Source organism: Desmodus rotundus, chromosome 12 (genome assembly GCF_022682495.2).
Source record: "Desmodus rotundus isolate HL8 chromosome 12, HLdesRot8A.1, whole genome shotgun sequence".
NCBI classification, from domain to species: Eukaryota; Metazoa; Chordata; class Mammalia; order Chiroptera; family Phyllostomidae; genus Desmodus; species Desmodus rotundus.
Window position 1 is genome coordinate 53,764,137 of NC_071398.1, and position 20,750 is coordinate 53,784,886.

The 20,750-nt window shown below is 58.1% G+C and overlaps 1 protein-coding gene across 4 annotated transcripts in view; it reads left to right on the plus strand.

The window, feature by feature from the left end:
- Positions 1–20,750, plus strand: part of GPLD1 (glycosylphosphatidylinositol specific phospholipase D1) — a 32,610-nt gene that overhangs the window by 3,465 nt on the left and 8,395 nt on the right. For 2 of the 4 annotated variants that reach the window (XM_053915187.2, XM_053915188.2), the window contains exons 3-19: positions 1,062–1,117; positions 4,193–4,271; positions 5,147–5,244; positions 5,630–5,740; positions 6,447–6,495; positions 7,172–7,226; positions 9,355–9,462; positions 9,683–9,710; positions 9,820–9,959; positions 12,058–12,123; positions 13,585–13,708; positions 15,460–15,599; positions 16,664–16,850; positions 18,699–18,809; positions 19,805–19,879; positions 19,962–20,118; positions 20,495–20,636. In XM_053915187.2, the coding sequence (XP_053771162.1) occupies positions 1,062–1,117; positions 4,193–4,271; positions 5,147–5,244; positions 5,630–5,740; positions 6,447–6,495; positions 7,172–7,226; positions 9,355–9,462; positions 9,683–9,710; positions 9,820–9,959; positions 12,058–12,123; positions 13,585–13,708; positions 15,460–15,599; positions 16,664–16,850; positions 18,699–18,809; positions 19,805–19,879; positions 19,962–20,118; positions 20,495–20,636 (1,726 nt within the window). The remainder of the gene's footprint in view (positions 1–1,061; positions 1,118–4,192; positions 4,272–5,146; positions 5,245–5,629; positions 5,741–6,446; positions 6,496–7,171; positions 7,227–9,354; positions 9,463–9,682; positions 9,711–9,819; positions 9,960–12,057; positions 12,124–13,584; positions 13,709–15,459; positions 15,600–16,663; positions 16,851–18,698; positions 18,810–19,804; positions 19,880–19,961; positions 20,119–20,494; positions 20,637–20,750) is intronic. The other 2 variants (XM_053915189.2, XM_053915190.2) reach the window with 2 other exon arrangements.

The following is a 20,750-nucleotide window of genomic DNA, read 5'->3' on the forward strand; positions in this document are numbered from 1 at the left end:
AATTTTAGCAAAATCAGATCGTTGCCTGCCTTTCTTCAGTAGCTGAGCAAAGGTCCTAATAGATTAATATATACTAAAAACAAAATAGGTCAATAGATTAGATAGCTGTAAATGTTTGTGTGAACGTAATTGAAGGCAACTTCTAACATGCAGTTTTGAAGATTTTCATGTAAAAGGAAACTAAAACTGCACTTATTTACTAAGTTAGATGGTTTTATAAGTATCTCGGTTCACGTCTTACGCAGCACCCGAGGGGACGGCCGACATTTCTGCCCGTTAACTAACAGAACCGCCCTCCGGGGGTTTGGGTCAGCAACCTGATGTGCCCGTCGGCCGTGGGCTGTGCGCACGCCAACTGCGGCTGCTGTTGGGTTAAAATCCTGGACATGACTCAGTGTGGAAACAAGGTGCCGCCTTTGAACGGCCCCTGCACACGGAACGTTCCTGTTCCATCTCTGGGTGATTCTGAGAAGACTGAGGGCGCAGGGGTGGGGCGGGGCCTCAGCCTGCTCTGTCCTCCCCACGCAGCCTGGTGACAAGAAGACACGGGAGGGTCACGGGCTCAGGCCTCGGTTTGGGCCCCACATCGTGTTTCCCACTTGGGGTCCTCTCCCTCGCAGTGGGTCTACTGAGCTGTGATGGTCCCACGGCCCCCCGTGATGGTAGGGCCTCCGCGCCCTGAGCTCCTTCCGTGGGCTGGCCCGTGCCGGTCCCAGCGTCTGTCTTCTGTGACTCTCCCCAGGCGTGGAAGGTGGTCTCGTTAGTGTCTGTGGGAGGGAGCCGGGGCCAGAGAGCTAGTTCCCGTCAGGATCTGCAGGCCGTTGTGCCAAGTTGACGTGTGGTGGTGTTACGATGTTTATGTTAACATATTGTGCCAATGTATGAATCTGTGATGATGGTGGCCGATGAAGACTGCAGGTGCGTACAAACTAATTTTCATTTCCCACTTCCGTGAGAGTTACAGCCGTAGAATTACATGTTTTCCTTTCAAAATGATGTCTGGGAAGCTCTGTTTTCAGCTGACGGTTGAACTCAGTGGATTTGCGTGTTTTGTTTCTCAGGCCACAGAGCCCTCGAGTTTCTCCACCTTCAGGACGGGGGCATCGACTACAAAGAGGTATCGTGGGGGTCGTCTTCCCGGGGCCTCAGCTGTCCATCACAGAGGTCCTGGCAGACCTGTAAACAGTGCCTTCAGAGCCGTTGTTTTTCTTTGTAAACCGCGAATACTTTGGGGTGAAAGGTGCACGTCCCCTGCAGCGCTACTTGAACTCTTTACGTAGGTCATTGAAATAACATCGTTGAGACATTTTAATGCCATGTATCCTAGTTTGGACAAATATTTGGGAGAGAACTTTTAAGAATGGCCCCATCTCTTTGAGTTTACAAAGAGCGGTCACGCCTGAGCTCAGTCACACATTCCTCACTCTCCGTGTGTTGCATGCAGATTGTGTCACCGCAGAGAGGGATGTTGACAGCCAGGCGTCCCCGCAGGTGTGCCTTCTGGCTCCTCCCACCTGTCTGGGCCCAATTATCTGGGCTCACCTTCTGCCATCCTCAAATTAGCCAGACCATCTGGCCCTACCCACTACTCTAGTTTTGTGGCCTAGTGATGCTTTGGGACAAGGATGGTTCTGAAGCCCTTGCGTGTGATGAGGGGGGTTAACGCTGGCTCCCTCTGGGGGGCAGAGTGGGGTCACAGAGTTCCCGGCTGGTCGTGCTGGCCGGGTGCGGACAGCAGGAGGCCTGAACACTTCCAGCTGTTCATTCCAAGGTCCCCACGTGACGGTGTCACTGCCCCCCAGGAGAAGGCAGCATTTGCTTTTGATTGTCATTGTCTCTGATGCCGACACAGGAGGCAGAAGGGAAGAAGCCAGAATCCACTGGATTCACAACATGGGCTCTCGGTCCTGCCCGTGCCGAGTGGTTTTCTGGGGGAGGATTCCCCTGTGCCTCACTGACTTGCCACGTGGGAGGTGGCCGGGTCCTGCCCCATGCCCCAACTCCCTGGGGAGCCCCAACTCCCAGGCCAGCATTGTCACTGGCCAGCACCAAGGGCCTGGGACACTCACCCATCCCCTTCTGATTCATGGAGACAGTTCAGGGTGACTGCCTTTTATAATATTATGTCACCCTAGCCCCTTACAAAGATGGGTGGTTTTTTTTAAATCTCCATGTGTGGGAGTCCTTGCAGATTTCCTCCCTCCAAAGCCACTCTTTGGTGACCTGTGGCTCAATGGTCCAGTCTGGGAGATGCCACAGGGGGAGTGGCCTGGAGGGGGCTGGCCGACTGCATGAATGTCCCCACAGGCCGGCGGCTCTCGGCCAGCTCTGCACATCCCAGGTCTGAGTTTGCTCGGTTCTGGGGTTTTCTTGCGTCAAAACATGCACAGGTGCCTGCCCTTGAAAGACCTTGACTCACGCTAACCAGACTGACACGGGAAAAAGTGTGAAGCTGGGGAGCCAGTGTGTCAGTTTACAGGGGCTGTAAGGACAGAGCAGACCCTCCCCTGTGGTCACCGTGGCGTGTGGAATGTGGTGTGGTGGCCAGGAAGCCACAGCCCTGCCTACCCTGCCGGTTTGGCCCCCTGCCTGCTCCGCCCTCCCCACCCTGCAAATAGGCTGTGACTGATTAAGAAACTGATAACTCAGTGTGAGGGGGAAACTCTCAGGGAACCAATGTCAACATTTTGCTTTACATATTTCCAGGCCCTTTTCTGCATTTATTAGCAGGTTTTTTTCAAAAACAAACAAACAAAAAAAAAAAACGTACACTCTCCACACTATTCTGTAACTAACATCTTTTTCACTTACTATGTTAGAGATGCCTTTCCCTCAGTGAAGCTCCTCAGAACAGTTTTCAACAATCACCTATCTTCCTGTTACCCGAAATGTGCCACAATTGATTCGACCAATTCCCCATGTTTTTTTTGAAGTAATTTAAAACTGATAGTTGAAATAGGTAATTCTCGTAAGCCCTTTGTCCGGTTTCCTCGAGTTGCTGACAGCTCATCCCAGTCGCCCTCATGTCCTCTCACTGTACATCGATCCTCCCAGAGCCACTGGCGAGTGGCGTGGTCCGGAGTGGCCTTCAACTCACCATTGTGGGAGGCTCAAAGACAAGGACGGTGCGACGGGACCGCCCGTGCAGGGAGTCAGCGTGGTGCTGCCCCTGCTCTCCAGTCCTGGCTGCCTCCCCACGTCCCAGTGGTCTCGGGAATGCGCTCTGGGGCCCGGGTCCCCTGTTGTGCTGCTTTGTCCGTGCCCTCTGACCACCTCCAACCTGAAACAGCCCCTCCAGCCCCCCTGTCTTCAGTGACCTTGACATTTTGGGAAAGAGCAGTCTGGTACCTCTGCAGAATTGAGTGTTGGCTCTGTCTGCTGGTCCGTGGGGGTTAGATCCCGCTGCACATGTTTTTGGTAGGAATGTGGTAAAACGTGGAAGTGATGTTCTATCGGGAGGCGCTCAGGTCACTGTGTACCATTGCTGGTGGTGATTTTTATTTCAGCTGTTGCATTTTGTCAAAAACTTCCGTTTAGTCCGTCCTCGTAGCTTCCACTTCCCAGCTGAGACTCGCTCTGGTGTGTCGAGTGTGCTGGGGAATGCTCGCTGGAGCCCTGGGGTGCCGGGTGGCTCACAGGGGTGCCTGCCCACTGGCTGCTCATCCCTTCGAGCCCCTCCGGCACCTGCTGCGATCAGAACCTGGGTGTTAGGCTCTGAGACTCGGGGTTTTGTTTAAACCTCCTGATCTAGTTGCTGCTTCTGCCACAACTTGGCAAGGGAAGGGCCGGGGGGGATGCTTCCACTAACTGCCAAGTGGGGTGGAAGTCAGGGTCCCCCTCTCCCCGGGCTGAGAGGGGTGGGACTTGGCCTCTACTGAGGTCAGAGGGCAGGCAGCCTCCCCTGACGCCACCCCAATGGGGACAATAGCAGAGCCTGTGCCCTGGGGAAGGCGCCCTTGTGGTCTCCCTGACAACCAGGGGCAGTTGTGGGCACACCATCCGCCTAGTGCCTCAGCTGGGGGGCTGGGGGGCCTGAGTGCTCAGAGAAAGAACCTGAAGCGGCATGCTGTCGGCGTTGTGTTGGGTTGCACGTGAAGTTTGTTTTTGCTTCCACCCCTCCCCCGCCCTCCATCGTCCTGCCTCCCAACCTGAAGGCGCAGCATCCCCCTAACCTCTGTGCTCCTGCCCCCAGCTGTTACTTGAGCACCAGGACGCATACCAGGCCGGAGCCGTGTTTCCCGACGCATTCTACCCCGGCATCTGCGAGAGAGGTGAGGTGGGGCTGGCGGTTGCGTTTCCCATGGGGGTGGGTCCCTGACTCGGCCCCATGCTGTGTGGTCCTCTCGACGAGCACCCACCTCTTCAGCACAGATGTTCTGAGTTTTTGTTTGTTTCTGTACTCCTGTTTCATCGGCTCACCTAATACTGAGTAAAATTCTGTAATTACGAGGACAAGGGGCTTGACAGGGCAGAGCAGCCCTGCCGGCCCTGGGTGGGTGGGAGGCCCCGGCTGTCTGCTGCAGGGGAGGTGGAGCGCTTCGGTGAGTCCGCTGGCTGCTTGGGGGAGGGGTGTCGGGTGGGGGGGGGGTCCTGCCCCGGTGATCCTGGATTTATACTGTGTTCTGCACAAGGAATTGTGTGCACTGTCTCTGGGAGAACTCTCAGCAAAACCAGTTCTTAGTTGTAACTTACCTGAGTGGACAGCAGATGCCGGTTGTCTTTGCCACCCTCCTGTGGGAACGAAGGAGCCCCGGGACCCCGCTGGCCCACTCAGATGGTGCTCGGGGCCGTTTTAAACAAGCAGGATAAATTCAAGGGCCTGCAAGACGTGGGGGTCTCTGTCTTTCGTTCTGTGAGGGAGGCTGACACAGGATTTAAAACACAGTTTATCCCTGTAGCTTTAGGGCCAGGCTGGAAGGCACTTCCAACCTCTGTGGCGGCCCAGGTGGCAGGAGAGGTGCTGAGAGCCAGCGTAGGGTCCCTCCCATTTCCCAACTCTTCCTTCCGAGACATTCTTTGACACCACAGAAGGAACCACAGGCTTGGCGGGGGGTGCTGTGGGGGGATGCAGTGCTTTGGTTGGGGGTGGAGGATCTGATCAGGAACCTCCTCCTTAAAGACTCCTGAGTGCCGTTTGTCCCCTCAGGGCGATTCCACGAGGTGTCCGAGAGCACCCACTGGACCCCCTTTCTCAACGCGAGCGTTCATTACATCCGGGAGAACTACCCCCGTCCCTGGGGGAAGGTAGGCAGGCCACCTGTCCCAGAAATTAAAGTCCTTTTGCTGCACCTGTGTTGACCTCATTTGTAAACACTCCCCTTCCCCCGCAGGGTCACTCACCCCTGGGCTGTCAATGCCAAACACAGCACCTGAGACCAGCAGAAGGGTCCTTAGTGCTTGAAGCAGTTGCTTTTAAAAGTTTAGGGTGTGGCACTTAGTCGTTTTGCTCCCATACTAAGTAATCTGAAAGCATTTCCAAAACAGGTCACAAAGTCCTGTGGCTTTTGGGACTGGACGCTGACTTTTTGTTAAGTGTCAGTAATGGAGATGAATTCACACTCATTAAAATGTCTTACGGGATTAACGTAGAATAACCCAGACTCCCGACTGAGGTTTGCATCTGCGGCAGGACACAGAGAAGCTGGTCGCCTTCCTGTTTGGAGTCGCATCTCACATGGTGGCAGATGTCAGCTGGCACAGCCTGGGCATTGAGCAGGGGTTCCTGAGGACCATGGCGGCCGTGAGTACCTGTCCCCCAGGTCAGCGACTTCACGGGAGTGACCTGCCTGACCTGGGATCACACAGGGACCCTCCAAAGCACAGGGCAGCTTCAGGCAGTCACATCACATGGAAATGAGACTTCTTACCCACCGCGTACTTGCTAGGTTTCCATGTTACAGGGACATTTGTCCACGCAGGCAGAGCAACCGATGGGCACTGAAAACTGCAGCGGATGTGATGTCACTTTAGTGACAAACAGTATGCGAGAAATTTTATGATTTTTTTCAAGCTGTTTATCTTAATAAGGATTTGAGTACCTGCTACATGGGTCTGTTTAAAAGTAATAGCTCCACGTGTTTGGGGTTTTACTTTTCTTTTTAATTTTCTATATGAAAATGCCATATCCCCAGGGTGACATTGTGGCCTTCCCTAGTGACTAGGCTCCGGGGAGTCCGTGGTCACGCACCGATGCTGACCCGGCTCTGCGATAAGCATGACCGGGGGCTCAGTGGAGATGGTTGTGGGTGTCTGCGGGGCCTCACGCGTCCGCAGCGCCTTTCCTGTTACCGGGTGCTGGGCGTACAACCCAGCTGCCAGCGTCACTTCTGCCAACAGATGAAACAGTGAAGTTAGATGTTCCTCTGAGTGTTGAGCAGAGCACTGTGCCACCTCCGCAGTCCGCAGGCCACCCTCTGCCACACTCAGACGGTCTCTTCCTTCCTCAGATCGACTTCCACGGCTCCTACTCCGAGGCGCACACGGCCGGAGACTTCGGTACGGTTTTGTGCATTTGCCAAACTTTCTTCTGCCGCGCTTGGGTTCTATGTGGGATGCGGTCGCTGCTCTGCTCACATACGTACTTTTTTCCCTACCCGGCCAGCAGCGTGTGCTGACTAGCACTTCGGAGCGGGAGCTCCCCTGGGCTGCAGGCATTTAGCGGGGAGCTGACCTGGAAGTTGTGTGTGTGCGTGAGTTTCGTGTATTTGTAAAAAATAATAATAATAATTATATATATATATATATATATATATATATCTCATTTTATTGGCTTGTGCCATAACTTCAGAGTCACTTAACTTTTACATCAGGTAAGTTCATGAGGTAGGGTCCACTAATACATTAGCTTTAAATTGGTAAATGCCGTCTTTTTTCTGTAGTAAGTTACCTTTAAACTTGCAAACTAGATGGTGAGTGGCGTTTACTGAGAAGAATGCTTGCGGTCCATCTTGAAGTGAAAAACTTTGCTTGTGTGGGGATTTTTTTCCCTAGTGTGTCACTAGTGAAGATTTTAGAAGACCGGTGTCCATAAAGACACGCTGGTCCCTAAAACAGTGACAGGAACCCGTAATGATGCCGAGAACTGGCAGCTCGGGTAGCGCAGACTTGTGCTGAGAGAGGCCTGCTGCGTGCGGTCACTGACCCGCCCGTGTCCATGTTTTTCTCCACGCAGGCGGCGACGTGCTGAGCCAGTTTGAGTTTAACTTCAACTACCTCGCGCGGGACTGGTAAGCACGGCGTGCGTGCTGGTGTGAGGTCCGAGGGGCCTCTCTGGGAGCTGGATGCACTCTCCCCGTGAAAACAGAGCTTACAGTGTCCTCGCAGGGGGGGGGGGGGGGGGGGGGGGGGTCTTCTGCTGTGCAGATCTTGAAAAATGAAGCTGCAGATTAGAATAGTGTGAGTAAATTCCTAAAAAAATTCCTCGAATTATAGCAAACTTAGAAAAGAATGTGTATTTATAGAGAAAAAACGGTAAGATGACGCACCACCTCCCAGTTCCAGCAACAGACCGGCAGGCGTCTCGGGAGCTACAGACGAGACGGTCTCTGTGTGTTTTTAATGAGGCCCATTGAGCAGTCACTGAGAGAAATCTGTTTAAAAAGTCCCCCTACGGTGTGGGTGTTTTCAGCCTCTCCTTGTAATTCTGTCACTTTGCCGTGTGTGAGCTTGCAAGTACGTTGTTAGGAACATTCATGCTTCAAACCGTGGATCTTCCGGCAAACCGAGCCTTCCTGATGCGTGGTGGCCTCTCTCTCTCAGGGGTGTGCTGCCTGCACGCCTGCCAGGTCCCATGTTATAGCGGCTCCCCGCTGGTTGCCCGGTGGCGTGCGTTTCTCTCAATGTTTGCTAAGCAGTTGGCCTGTGGTCTGTGCCCCAGCCCCGGGGCGTGGAGGGCCAGTGGGAACCATGCCTGCAGAGCTCAGAGTGCGCCTGTCCCTGGTGCAGCTGCCTCCGAACAAGGCAGGCCCAGGGCCAGGGAGTCCCTGCTGGGCACCTGAGGCCAGCTGGCCCTGGGGGCCCCAGGAAGATGTGACAGCAGCAGCGTTCGGAGTCCCTCTAACGCCACACATGGTGGCGTCTGCACTGGGTCCAACGCCCATTTCCAATGGTGGGTCATGGGGTCTGGTCCTGCTTTGGTCCTACTGTGTGGCGCGGTCCCTGGAGGCAGGAGTGGGCGCCGAGCTCTGCAGAGCAGCCCGTCTCGGCCCCTTCTGACCTGGGACCTCATTAAGCTACATTCAACCCTTGCAGCTTCTCTGAATCCACAGGCGGCTCAGGTGCGGGACCCTGCCGTGACTGCCCAGGCCAGGGCAGGTCCCCCTCTCTCCGTTGCCCAGAGGAGCACCGGTGGTTCTTTGCTGCCCTTGTTCGTGGGTGGGGTCTGTTTCTGGCCGGCACTCACACAGGAGGTGTCGGCTTTGAGGTGGCCTCCTCAGGGACGGCCCACGTGGGACGCTTCCCGCCTCCTGTCTGCCGCACGGCCCGCAGCCACCAGAGCTCCGCCAGGTCCCAGTCTGGCAGGACCTGGGGCAGAAGCCGGCTCTCCCCCTCACGTCCCTCTCAGAATTTCCAGGTTCACTTCCGTTTGGGTCTTTGGAAATTTTTCACTTTCTTGCTAGCTTGGTGATTCACATAAAAAAATGTTTGTTATTTTGTTTAGCCTTTGAGTTATTTTCATTGGAAGGGCCACCCCCATGCTCTTGTGAAAATAAAAACTGGACGCCAGTAGGTTCTGTACTGAGACCTGGTTTCATCGGCCGGTGATTTCCGGCCGGTACAGTCCAGGGGCTTCGCAATGAGGGTGGGAGACGCCTCTGTTCCGGGCTGTGATAACCACACAATGCTGCTGCTCCTCCGCCAGAGTGCCTCGTGTCCACGCACCGGGGCCCGGCCGGGACTTCCCTTCACCGCCTCCACGTGCACGGTAAAGGCAGGATGTCGATGCGAGATGTTCTGGGTGTTTTCGCAATGACGACTCTTGAGACTAATTCAACTGGACAGAATGAAACGTGTCCACTGCTCCTGGACTCTGAGATCACAGAGCACCACGTCCCTCTTGTCCTCTCCAGCCTCCCACTGCGGACCTTCCAGACACATGTTGAAGACCCCAGGGGTTTGCTCTGCCGCATTGGCAAACTCCTCTGTGCCCGGCCTCCTCTCTCTGGACGGGCTGGTGGGGGGTGCTGTCACAGCGCCAGCCCCACGGGCGCGGGCTGTAGGTGCGGCCCCGTGGGAAGCCCTTTGCGAGGCTCTGGCCCTCGGTGCCTGCGGGGTAACTGGCCGCCGACGTCGCTGCTGCTGTTTCTGTGGCATCAGCATCACACGACTCTCTCTCTGTCCCACTGCGTTCCTCAGGTACGTGCCCGTCGAAGACCTCCTGGGGATTTACAAGAAGCTCTACGGCCGAGAGGCCATCCCCAGAAATGCCATCGTGGACTGTACCTACCTCCAGTTCCTGGAAATGTGAGCGAGGCCGCGGGAAGCTCCCAGCCGACCCCGCTGTGGCGCCCACGCTCACGCTCCGGGGGCTCAGTGCCCCGAGAGTGGGTTTCAGTTTGTGGACTTGGCTTCTTCGAGGCGGCCACGAGATAGTGGATACATGTCGGTGGGGGGTTTTCCTCATTGTCTGCTTCATTCTTTGCGGGAACCACAACTCACTGTCCACCTTGTCGTTGTGTTGCAGGTACGGGGAGATGCTGGCTGTTTCCAAGGTAAAGGCCTCAGTCCTCAGAGTCTGCACAGAGAGGGCTGCAAACATCCCCGGAGAAGCGCCTGCTTCGCTTGCTTACTTACGTCCTTGTTTTTCTTTCTCTGCTGCAGCTGTATCCCACTTACTCCCGAAAGTCCCCATTTCTGGTGGAACAATTCCAAGAGTACTTCCTCGGCGGGCTGGACGACATGGCGTTTTGGTCTACCAACATCTACCGCCTGACCAGCTACATGTTGGAGAACGGGACCAGGTGAGCCGCTCCCGGATGCTCCCGCCCCACCACCCTGTCCCCAGCAGCACTCGCAGGGTCTCTGCTGGGAGACGAGAAGCAGAGTCTCACCTGTCTCATCCCCATCCGGAGGAATCAGAGCTCAGCCAGCCCCCGCAGGGTTAGATTTGCCCATGTTCCTCCAGTTCTAGGGGCCCGAGAGGTAGATGTAGCAGAGCCTGTGGCCTAGAGAAGTAGCTTGGCGTCCACCCCCCACTGAGCCCCACCTGCTCCGCCACCGGGGAGAACCCTGGAAGGCCGGCTCTCTGTAGGCAGCAGCTCTGCCGGCCTCTCAGGGTTCGAGGGCTGCAAAGGGTTTGTCAGCTGACCCTGCCCTGCACAGGAAGGTGGCAAATGCACGGTAAAGCACAGGCTCTGTTGGAATTTGGTGTGTAGCCCTGACGGGACTGCTGGTCATCCTCCAGCCCCTTTCCTGCTCTTCCCAGCATGCCCTGGGTGAGCGTGAACCAGAGACTCACACGGCAGGAGGCTGGGAGACGGGGTCGTCCCCGCTTCCTGCTGCAGTTGACCTTCAGGCTCTCCCAGAGCCTCTGCATCATTGGGGGGGAGCCAAGGGGCCTCTTGGGGCACATTTCCAACGTGGTGCGGGGTGTGCTGCCAGAGAGGGTAGCCCTGTGGGTCTGGCCAGAGGAACAGTGAAGGCAGCCCCAGGGGCAGGGAGGGGCAGGCGGGCAGCAGGGTCCACAGGCCAGGGGGCCCCTGGCGGCTATTCCTGGAAGGAGCTGGCAGGGTCGGGGTTCACAGGTCAGAGTGGCTGCACAGGTATGGCTCTGGGAGGTCACGCCCTAAAGATGCTCCTTTGCCCTTCACTGTGAGCATTCAGACGACCTTGACCACTTACCGTGTACTGTTCGGATGTGACACAGTTCCCTTCGATGGCAAATCTGCTGTGAGCCTGGGAATCCCTCAGTGAGTTACCCTTGTGCAGAGAGGAACAATCCACTATCACTGTCATTTTTAATGGTGAAATGCACCTCGAGTAAGATCTCGAGGCTCTGGGTTTTCAGCCACACACGAGTGGTTGGGGGACGGGCTCTAGGGTTCGAGGGAACTGCCCCGCCCCCCACCCCATGCACGTGGTCCCCACGCGGCTGAGCCCCCCAGGCTTGGGGTCCTCCTGTGAGTGGGGCCCTGAGAGCCGCTCCAGTCAGAGGGATGTTGGCAGGGGGAGTAAGGTTGCTCGCCCTGGGGTTCAGCAGGCTGTGTGTGTTGGCTCTGGTGTCACCGTGAGGGACCCGGCGGACAGGGAAGGGCGAGTGACCTGCGTTTGCCTGCCCTGTAAAGCCTGCGTGTGACAGTCCCCAAAGGGTGGGAACACAGCCTGGGTGCTGGCTTGTGGTTCCCTTGTCCAAGGGCTCGGGAGACATGTGACTGGACCTTGTTTACAGTGGAGAAGATGAGTGAGAAGGAAGAGATTCCTGTCTCTGGGTCCTCGTCCTGAGTCATCGAGGCAGAAATTTCATAAATTGCTTGCATTTTACACACACAAAGAAATTCAGAATTTATGGACCCGTATGGGAAATTTGGAGAAGGATGCAGAGACAGACACACAGCCAGCTCTGTGACAGGAAGGAAAAATGTACGTTTTCACGTTATAGCCACTAGGGATAGGTTATCTTCCAAAGCAAAGTGATGTCGCTGGGAAGACACATTTCCCTAAGGAAGCCGTGAACTGATGGTGGTTGCGGCCGCAGCCAGACTCCGGCTAACGCCAGAAGCACTTCCCACGTCCCGCTCGGTTGTGAGGGCGTCAACCTCCTGGTGGCGGAGGGACGGGGGACAAGCCTTCTCTCAGTGCAAGCTGTCCCAAAGGAAGACTTTACAGGATGCGTTTGTCCTGGGTTCCATCCCTCCTCCTGTTCCAGCCCCGGTCCCCGCTCCTGAGTCTGAGGCAGCTCTGCCGTGCAGGGCAGGGACACGGGGACTGGGACATCTGCAAGCCTGGGTGACCGTGGGGCAGGGCTGCCTATGTCACCGGGAGACCCCTCACTCAGCTCCACTGCCCCCATCTGGAGAGAAGGCAGAAAGAAATGCCTGACTCATGTCACTGTGTCCCCAGGGACTGCCACCTGCCCGAGAACCCGCTGTTCATCACCTGCGGTGGCCAGCAGAACCGGACCCATAGGTGAGTGTTCCAGGATGGGCTGTAGAAACAGGAGCTGGCCTGGAGGGTGCTTGGCAGATGTGGAAAGGTGACCACAGACAGACAGACGGACAGCCGTTCACATGCCAGGCCCGCCCTTGAGAGCCGGAGACTTTCAGCAGGTGGCCGAAGGCAGGATTGTGTGCGGACTGTGCACAAGAGCGGGTGTCCGGTCACGAGCACATCAGTGAGCTGCTCCGCCAGCGTGCATGGTAGTGCGTGGTATCATCACTATGGCCCTAACTGCCCTCGCTCACGAGCTTGACCCAGACTTCACAATGGAAAGGCAGTTCCCGGGGAGGCCATGTCTGAGGCGGTGGCCAGAGGCCGGACACATGTGCTGGAGGGGGGGGGGTCTTGCCGACTCAGGTGCTGGTGTCGTAACCGTGTCGGTGTCCTTGGGGACACATTGCTGCAGGTTTGTGGGGGCGGTGGGGTTGGAAGGAGACGAGCAGACGGGGGTGACTGGAGCCATGTGGCCCCTTAGGGTAGAGCCCAGCACACCAGTGGCCGCACGGAGGCTGTGCGGGGTTCTCTGGCTGTAGAAATCCGAGTCCAGGGGTTGGTGTGCTCGTGGTGAGCGAGACAGGGCCCTGCTCCCGTCAGCGCCCAGCCGGGTAGGCCCTGAGCCCTCCCGTGTGACAGGGGGGGCCAACGCCCATCACTCTGGGATGGGCCATGGCGTGTCCTCACCCAGGCACAGGGGAGCTTTTTGGAGAAGTGACGTTTCAGCCAAGACATTTCTCGGAATGGGAGCTGGGTGCTCAGCAGAGGGCTTTGCAGCGGAGGCTTATACGTGAGAGAGTGCAGGGCTGCGGGCCTGCGAGGCCCCACGGTTGAGTTTACTGGAATCGGCTATAATCAAGCCCAGTGCCGCTACGCTGGGCTCACGACCTCCCATTTGTCAGGGTCCGACCTCGGTGTCACAGCGGCCCTTCCGGTGTTTCTGCCACCAGCCCCCACTTCAGTTGTTCCAGGGCCTGTCCAGCTCCTCGAGGCGTCAGCCTGGCGGGCTGGTAAAAACACACACGTGAACATGCCCTTCATTACACAGTTGGTTCCTGCACACGGTTAAAGACGAGTCAGCCCTCCCACACCAGGCTCCCCGGCAGCTGCGGACCGAGCTCTTGACCGTGCGTGAAATCCTGAAATGCCTTTGCTCCTTCAGTAATCTGCAAGGAGCCAGACCTTGTGTGCGCTAGAACTTTGAGGCTGTAAGCAATATTTTGCATAAAGACCTGCTCTTAAGCCTGAAAGTGTGTTTGCTACAAGGTCTTGTGGAGTCCCCTAGGAAGGTTTTCCCAGAGCTTTGCTCCTTTGCGTTACGGTCCTTCAACTTTCAGGGGTTAACACTTCCTGGCCTTTCCCCTGTGACTCACTGGACGCTCCTCTTCAACTCAGTTATGTGTCTCGGTCTTAGCCGTTCGGTTTCTCTCTTTCCAGCGGCTCACACATACAGAAAAATGATTTTCATAGGAATCTGACTGCATCCCTGACTAAAGAGACCAGGAAAAACATACAGCACACCGAGCGAGGGGTGGTCTTCAGTGTGGACTCCTGGACCTCGGTAAGCGTTTCCTGCCCCTTAACGGGGAGGGACCCGTGGCTTCCTGTGGTTCCTGGTTCTGTGGTGTCGCTGGCTGTGTGGTCGCTCACAGACGGGTGCCAGGCCAGCAGGTCCTCGGCCTCCAAATCCGGTCTGCGGGACGTCCTGAGACGCAAATCCAGATCTGGGGCCTTCGGCGAGTCCGGCGGAGCCCTGGGCGACCCTGGGTCCCTCCTTTTTTTGTCCCTCGTGCGAAGTGCGTCAGCAGCATTGCAGCTCCCTGTGCAGCGCCCCTCCCTGAGGGAAGCTGGGCGTACCTGACAGTCGTGCCTGAGGTCATTTGTAGGTGACAGACTCTCGGGGGGGACAGAAGTGAAAGGGAAATAGACTGACCTTTAGACAGCTTCAGTCTAACAGGGCTGATAAATTCAAAAGTAATCATGTGTGAGTGAGGATTTGAGGGGGTGAGGATACTTAGCCTCTAAGATGAACATTGTATCCCTGCTATCAGAGGAGGCTTCATGGAGGAGGTGGCATTTGAGTTAGGCCTTGAATGGCAGAGAGTATTTCCTCAATGAGTGTGGATTGCTGGCAGTGGCTTGGGAAAGTTCCCGGGTTTCAGGAACCTGAGTGGTCTCGTTCGCCTGGGACACAAGGCGCCGTGAGAGGGTGGGAGGCACGGAGGTGTTGGACCGTGGACGGCGCCTGATATCCGGAGAACAGTGTAGGCACACTGAGTGGTGACTGCAGGAGCTGGGCCAGGGCCCAGGCAGGGCCGACGTCGTGGTGTGCTGCTGATGCGGTCACTCAGAAGCCGGTAGTCATGCCTCCCAGGGCCCCGTCCTCCGTTTAACGGTCTGCTGTCCCCGCCTTGAAATTCTTGAACAAGGGCTCCACGCCACGTTTTGCAGCGGGCTCTGCACACGGCTTGCCATCCTGGGCGCCCCCTCACACACGTATCGTTTTGACCTGCAGTTTGTCTGTCTCCTTTGCAAAAGGGAAAGCTGTGGGAGGGAAGGACTTTGCGTTCCCGAGGTCCATTGTGGGGCCTGGTGCACGGTGGGAGCCTCGTGACGGCCTCCTGGGTGAATCGGAGCCAGAGCTGGGTGGACTGAGGACAGGCCCACCATGGGTCGCCCGCCAGAGGGCTTGGCATGGGGACACAGAGGCGCAGTCGCTGTCTGTGCTGCCAGCGTCCTGCACTGCTGTCCCGGCTCTTAGCCGGCTGCTTGGGGGCTGCTGGGGCTCTTGATGGTCTGGTCACCCCTGGGTGGGCGTAGGGTCGCATCCCCTGAACTTGGGTGGTTCTAGTACTTGGCTACTGCAGTGACCATGTTAAGAACAAGGTAGCATTGCAAGTTGGGGGACTTGTCCCCCAAATTCTCTCACATGAAAGGATGCGTATATGCAAATATAATTACGGCCCTAGCCGGAATGTACTGGTCTTTTAGGAAACCATTAGTCCATAAAAAATGATTTTGTTGCCTTACCTTCCAACAGTCGCTGCTGATGGTCCTGACTTGGTTGGCTGGGGTCGACTCCTGGCAAACTCTTCCCTGCTGGCCCAACACCAGGGCAGTGACCACCGTCACTCAGCGCCTGTCGGGGGGCCACTGTCACCCCCACCGCCTGTCTTGGGTGACCTTACCTGGTGACAGGCACAGCGGCGTTGTCTTTAGCGCCTGTGGAAATGCATTTCCCGTGTGCATCGGTCCAGAGCTCCAGCGGGGCGGGGGCCTCGTCCTCACCTGCCGGCCCGGCCTCTGTTCCAGGACTCCCTGTCCTTCATGTACCAGACTCTGGAGAGGAACCTGCGGACGATCTTCACAGGCAGCTCCCAGCGGCCCCTGAAGCACGTGTCCAGCCCCCTGGCGTCTTACTTCCTGTCACGTCCCTACTCCAGGCTTGGCTGGTAGGTTCCAGTCTAGCTCCCTGTTCGTGTCACTGTGTCATTTGACAGACGCAGCCTGTGAGCACCTGTTTTCCAGTCAATTCGCCGTCAACGAAAATGTTCACTGGGTTAAATCAGCACAAAGGTGCAGCCGCCTCCTTCACGCCCGTCGTCCTGTTTAACCACCGTACGGGGCCACCCCAGCCCCGAAGCGCTGGGCCGTGGAGGACGTGTCAGGTGTCCGTCCTTGGGGATACATTGTTGCTGGTTTGGGGGGATGATGACGTCATAAAGAGAAAAGTGGGGGGCAGGGGGCTTGGGACAGGGCCTACGGAGGCAACAGGGGTGGATTTCTGAAGGCTTTGAAATGCCTTCTTTAAGAGACACCTGTCACGTCCAAGTGACACTGCATTCCCTCTTGGGTTCCCTCCTGCGTCTGCCCCCGGCCCCAGGAGTGGCAGGTGATGCTGGCTTCCTTTGGACAGTCATGACCTTGCAGACTGTTCCAAAAGAAGGCCCTGGCGGGCCTCAGCTGGGCTGGTGGCCACACGGCACAGGAGGCTCCTTCATGGCTTCCCTGGCCAGCATGCTGCCTCCAGAAGGCAGGGAACAGCAGCGCCCCCGTGTGACCAGTAAGAACTAGGACAGATGAGTGACTCCTGGAGTTTCCAGGCCAATACAGGCATTCTGGTCACGGAGTCTCGCTTACAAACGGCTGAATGTGGGACAATGGTGTCTGTCCCAGCCCGGGGCAGGCTCTCTGCTGGGGTGGGAGTCAAGGATCACTTCCCACAGCTCATGTCCACCAGACAGACTGGCAGGCGCCGAGCCGTCGAGAAGGCGGCCTGGGCGGCTCCCTTCTGGGCTTGTCTGGCGCCGTGGTTGGTGGTCAGTTGGTGGTTTTCTCTTTGGCGAGCGGGGCTGAGTCACATACAGCACAACCTCAGACACCGATACTCACAGCGGCCGGGCAGGATGGAAAACCAGTGAGGGGAGCTGGAGTGCTGGACCCTAGATGGGAGGATAAGAACGTCTCACCTGGGGGTCAGTGGACACTGCGACAGGTCCTCTTTTTGTCCCTGCAGGGTGATGGCCTCGGCCGACCTCAACCAGGATGGGCATGGCGACCTGCTGGTGGGCGCCCCAGGCTACAGCCGCCCCGGCCACATCCACGTGGGGCGCGTGTACCTCATCTATGGCAACGACCTGGGCCTGCCCCCCATCGACCTGGACCTGGACGAGGAGGCCCACGGGGTGCTGGAGGGCTCCCAGGTGAGCACCGCTTGCGCTTGCGCTTCCTGTCAGCAACCACAGCCCCCCGGGGTGCTGTCGGGGTGGGGGGGGTGGCCAGGGGGATGGCGAGCAGGGCGAGAATGATGGCCAGAGCAGACATCGTGTGGCACGTCCCATGGGAAGCTCATCCACGTCACTGCTGTCACTCGACCGCTGAGGTTTGGCCCCATGCTGCCCACACACAGGCAACTGGGAAGTGCTCTGAGCAGCCAGGTGATTTCCTGGTAACAGGAAGCCACCCTGTGTTTTCTTGTGTAACTGTCTTATTTCGGATGAGTTTTGGTAGCAGATTCAGAGAAGTCGGGGGGCGTAGGCTTCCCGGCCCACATCTCATGTGATTGTGGCGCTGGTCCATCACACAGCCCCGCTCCGGACACTGTGTGGGACCCACTGCTTTTAGGTGGTTGGCCCCAACACACACACCGCACGGGGGACAGTCCAGGTGTCCCACGTGGACACGTGTGAGTGCTGGGGAAGCACCAGGGCCCGGAGGGCTACCAGGCGACGTCACTGGCACAAGCTGGGCAGGCAGAGCCCGCTGGCTACAGGTGACGAACTCTGGTGGCACTGCGGGCTCCCTGGGTCAAGCACCAGGAGGAGAAGGGACCTGGGTTTGGGTCACATCGGGGTCCCTGTCCCAGGCTGGCCATAACCTGCTGTGGCTTCAGTGCTGTGGACACAAAATAAAACAGCCTGGCCCCGAGCATGACAAATACGGTGGTTTCTGATCTAGTTCAGGCTCCCATGGAGGGAGCCCTGGGTCCGCCAGGAGTGAGTGAGCTGACTGGCCAGAGGGCAAGGTCACACACCCCCAAGGGGACATTTTCTAGAAGCTTCTGATGCCACATGAGGAAGTTCCACAATAACTGTACCCACTCCTGTGCTATGTGACGTTGGCCACCGGCGTCACACTGCCGTGAGCTGGGGTCCTTTGGGCCCTGTGGATGGGGGTTGGAGGCAGCCGCTTCCTGTGGATGCTAAATTCTACAGCCCCGCGGAGGTAGGAGGTAGGCAGGAGGCCCTGAGCCCTGTCCCCCGTGACCCCTGCTGACTGGAAGGGAGGACAGAAGGTCGTGGGCGGGGCTGGGAACCTGGCACCTGGGCCCTGCTCTCAGCTTTTCTGTGACCTTGTCTGTGAAGTTCGGACGGAGAGCCCAGGCCTTGACCTGCTTCAGGATTGTTTCTCTGGGAATGATGGGCCAACCCGCAGGGGGCTTATTGGCGGGGAGGTGACGTGTCCTCAGCTGTTGTTGCTCTGTGCCCCGAGGACACTTTCTGGTTTATGGGTTCCCACTGTGCTCACGGCCCCATTGCGCGCAGTGTGGAGCACTTGGCCGACTGGTGGCCCGCAGGCCCCAGAGCACGTGCGTCCAGCAACCAGCACCGCACTCGAGCCTCAACCTCTGAGTCACTTTCCATCTCGGCCGATTCCAGGCAGTAGGGGAAAGACCTAGAAAACCCACCGTGGAAGAAAACTGTCCCCAAATGACTGAGTTTCCGTCTGTAAGCCGTGGACGTGGGGATGATAAGAACACCTCAGTCCCTGTGGCGTGCTTAGAACAACGTGCAGGGCAGTGTCCCCGGTGGAACTTTCTGGAACTGCGGGAACGGTCCAGGCTGTGCCATTGGTGTGAGAGCCACGGTGCCCACTGGCACTGCACGTGGGACATGTGGGTGGAGCAGCTGCCTGTCGTGGGCATGCTTATGGGGACACGCAGTTCTGTTCCGGAGCCCACATGTGACAGCGGCCCAGGCCTGTCCCCTCCCAGGGACACGGCGGTGCTGTCGGAGCTGTGGCTCAGCCCAGGGGTCTCCGTGTCTCTTTAGCCCGCAGGCCGCTTTGGCTCGGCCTTGGCCGTGCTGGACTTCAACAAGGACGGCGTGCCCGACCTGGCCGTAGGTGCCCCTTCAGTGGGCTCAGCACAGCTCACATACAAAGTAAGGCGGGCGGTGGGGGAGGCAGGGGGTGGGTGGGTGGATGGGACAAGCCCCGGAGGTGGCCAGTGCTGGACAGGGCCTCCACAGATAGCAGGCAGGGGGCCGGGCACAGCGTCTGGGGAGGGTGACCTTGGGCCCCCTTCGGGTCCCTGAGGTGACCTCAGTTGCCTGGTGGCGCCTGTTCCCGCCTCCCCGGCCTCGAGTTGGCCTCGCAGTGTCCCACGCCCAGCAAGTATGATGCTCTCCCCCGTGAGGTGAGTGGCAGTGAAGGTGACGAGTTCCAGGCGGTCATAGCTTCCAGCCACCCCAGCAGAGGAGGCTCCGGGAGCTGTCCTATCGGGCACAGACCCCAGCCTCTCCTCACACTTCCTTCCGACTCATGAACCACGCCGTCTCCTGACCATCTGTCCTCCCAGACGTGAGGGCAGGTCTTGCTGGGGTGCAGTCATGTGACCCCGGAGTGAGACACTTTGCTGTCCTCACACTTGGGCTCCCACCTGTCATAGCCACTTCCAGGTGGTGGAGTCCTGTCAGCCATCTGCCCCCTTTGTGGGAGGACAGAGAGGGTCCCGTCACTGCTCCTGATGGGACACAGATGGGCGGGGTGGGGACTTCGGGGATGGTTCGTGACCTTGCCCAGCAGGCCTCACAGGCAGCCAGGGCTCCCACATGATGCTCCTGTCCAAGGCTCGAGGGGCGGAGCCAGAGCGGGGTAGGGGGGGGCTGGGGGCACGGGCATGAGTGGGGAGCAGGGTCCCTCACTGCTCAGCAGAGCAAGGCCCTGGGGGGCTGCGGCAGATGCGCCTCTGCTTTGGGGCTCAGGGGCCTCCTGGTGGAGATGCAGTTTAAACGCAAATCCAAGTGTTGCTGCGCAGCAGCAGGGCGAGTGTCCGCCCCAGCACTGCTGCCCACTGGTGTCACACGGGGACTGGCTGCGGCCCTCTGGGTCTGGGCTGCGCCAACATTACCGCCGCCCGGGGTTTGTCCTGTCCCAGGGCGCAGTGTACGTCTACTTCGGCTCCCGAGAGGGAAGACTGTCGCCGTCCCCCAATGTCACCATCTCCTGTCAGGTATGTGGGCCCCCCCCCCCCCCGCCAGGTGCAGCGCCCCAGCTGCTCCAGGTGGGAGCACGAGGTCTCCGTCTCCCCTAAGGACACACACTGCAACCTGGGCTGGACGCTCCTGGCCGCCGACGTGAGCGGAGACGGCGAGCCTGACCTGGTGGCCGGCTCCCCCTTCGCGCCAGGTGGAGGGAAGCAGAGGGGCATGGTGGCTGCGTTTCATTCCGGCCCCAGCCGCAGCAACGGAGGTAGTGGTCTGGTCCCTGGGAATTCTGCATCCACATTGTCCCCTTTCCTCCTCGTGTCCCTTCACCCAGATTTCCTGGCGGTTCCCCAGCCACGGGCGGGTGTCCTGTCCAGTGACTCGGTCAGAGTCTGCACACAGGCCGCAACCTGGGGGTCCAGGCCCGTCTTCATCAACCCGTACAGGGCAGGGACCCCCGGCACCCGGGCCTCTCGGCAGCGTCCCTCACGCCACGGAATTGAGCTTTAAAAATTTCTCATGTGACCTGTGAGGCCCGGGGAGGGGGCATCTGGGAGTTCTGGCAAACGCTTGGCCCATGAGCCCGTCAACCACGGCCTGTCCCCGTCGGCGTAAAGTGAGTGACCACCTGTCTTGTGTAGCGAACCTGACAGTGGCAGCGGCCGACTGGCTGGTGAGGGGCGAGGAGGACTTTGCCTGGCTGGGGTACTCCCTCCACAGCATCCGCGTGGACAACAGGACGCTGCTGGTGGTGGGGAGCCCCACCTGGAAGAACGCCAGCAGGTGGGCGGCACGGACGGGCACCTGCCCCACTGACGGGCGCGGTTCAGGGCTATGGGCTAAGCAATCCTTACCCCACGGGTAAAAGCTAAGGCTCTGGTGCGAATTCCCCCAGAA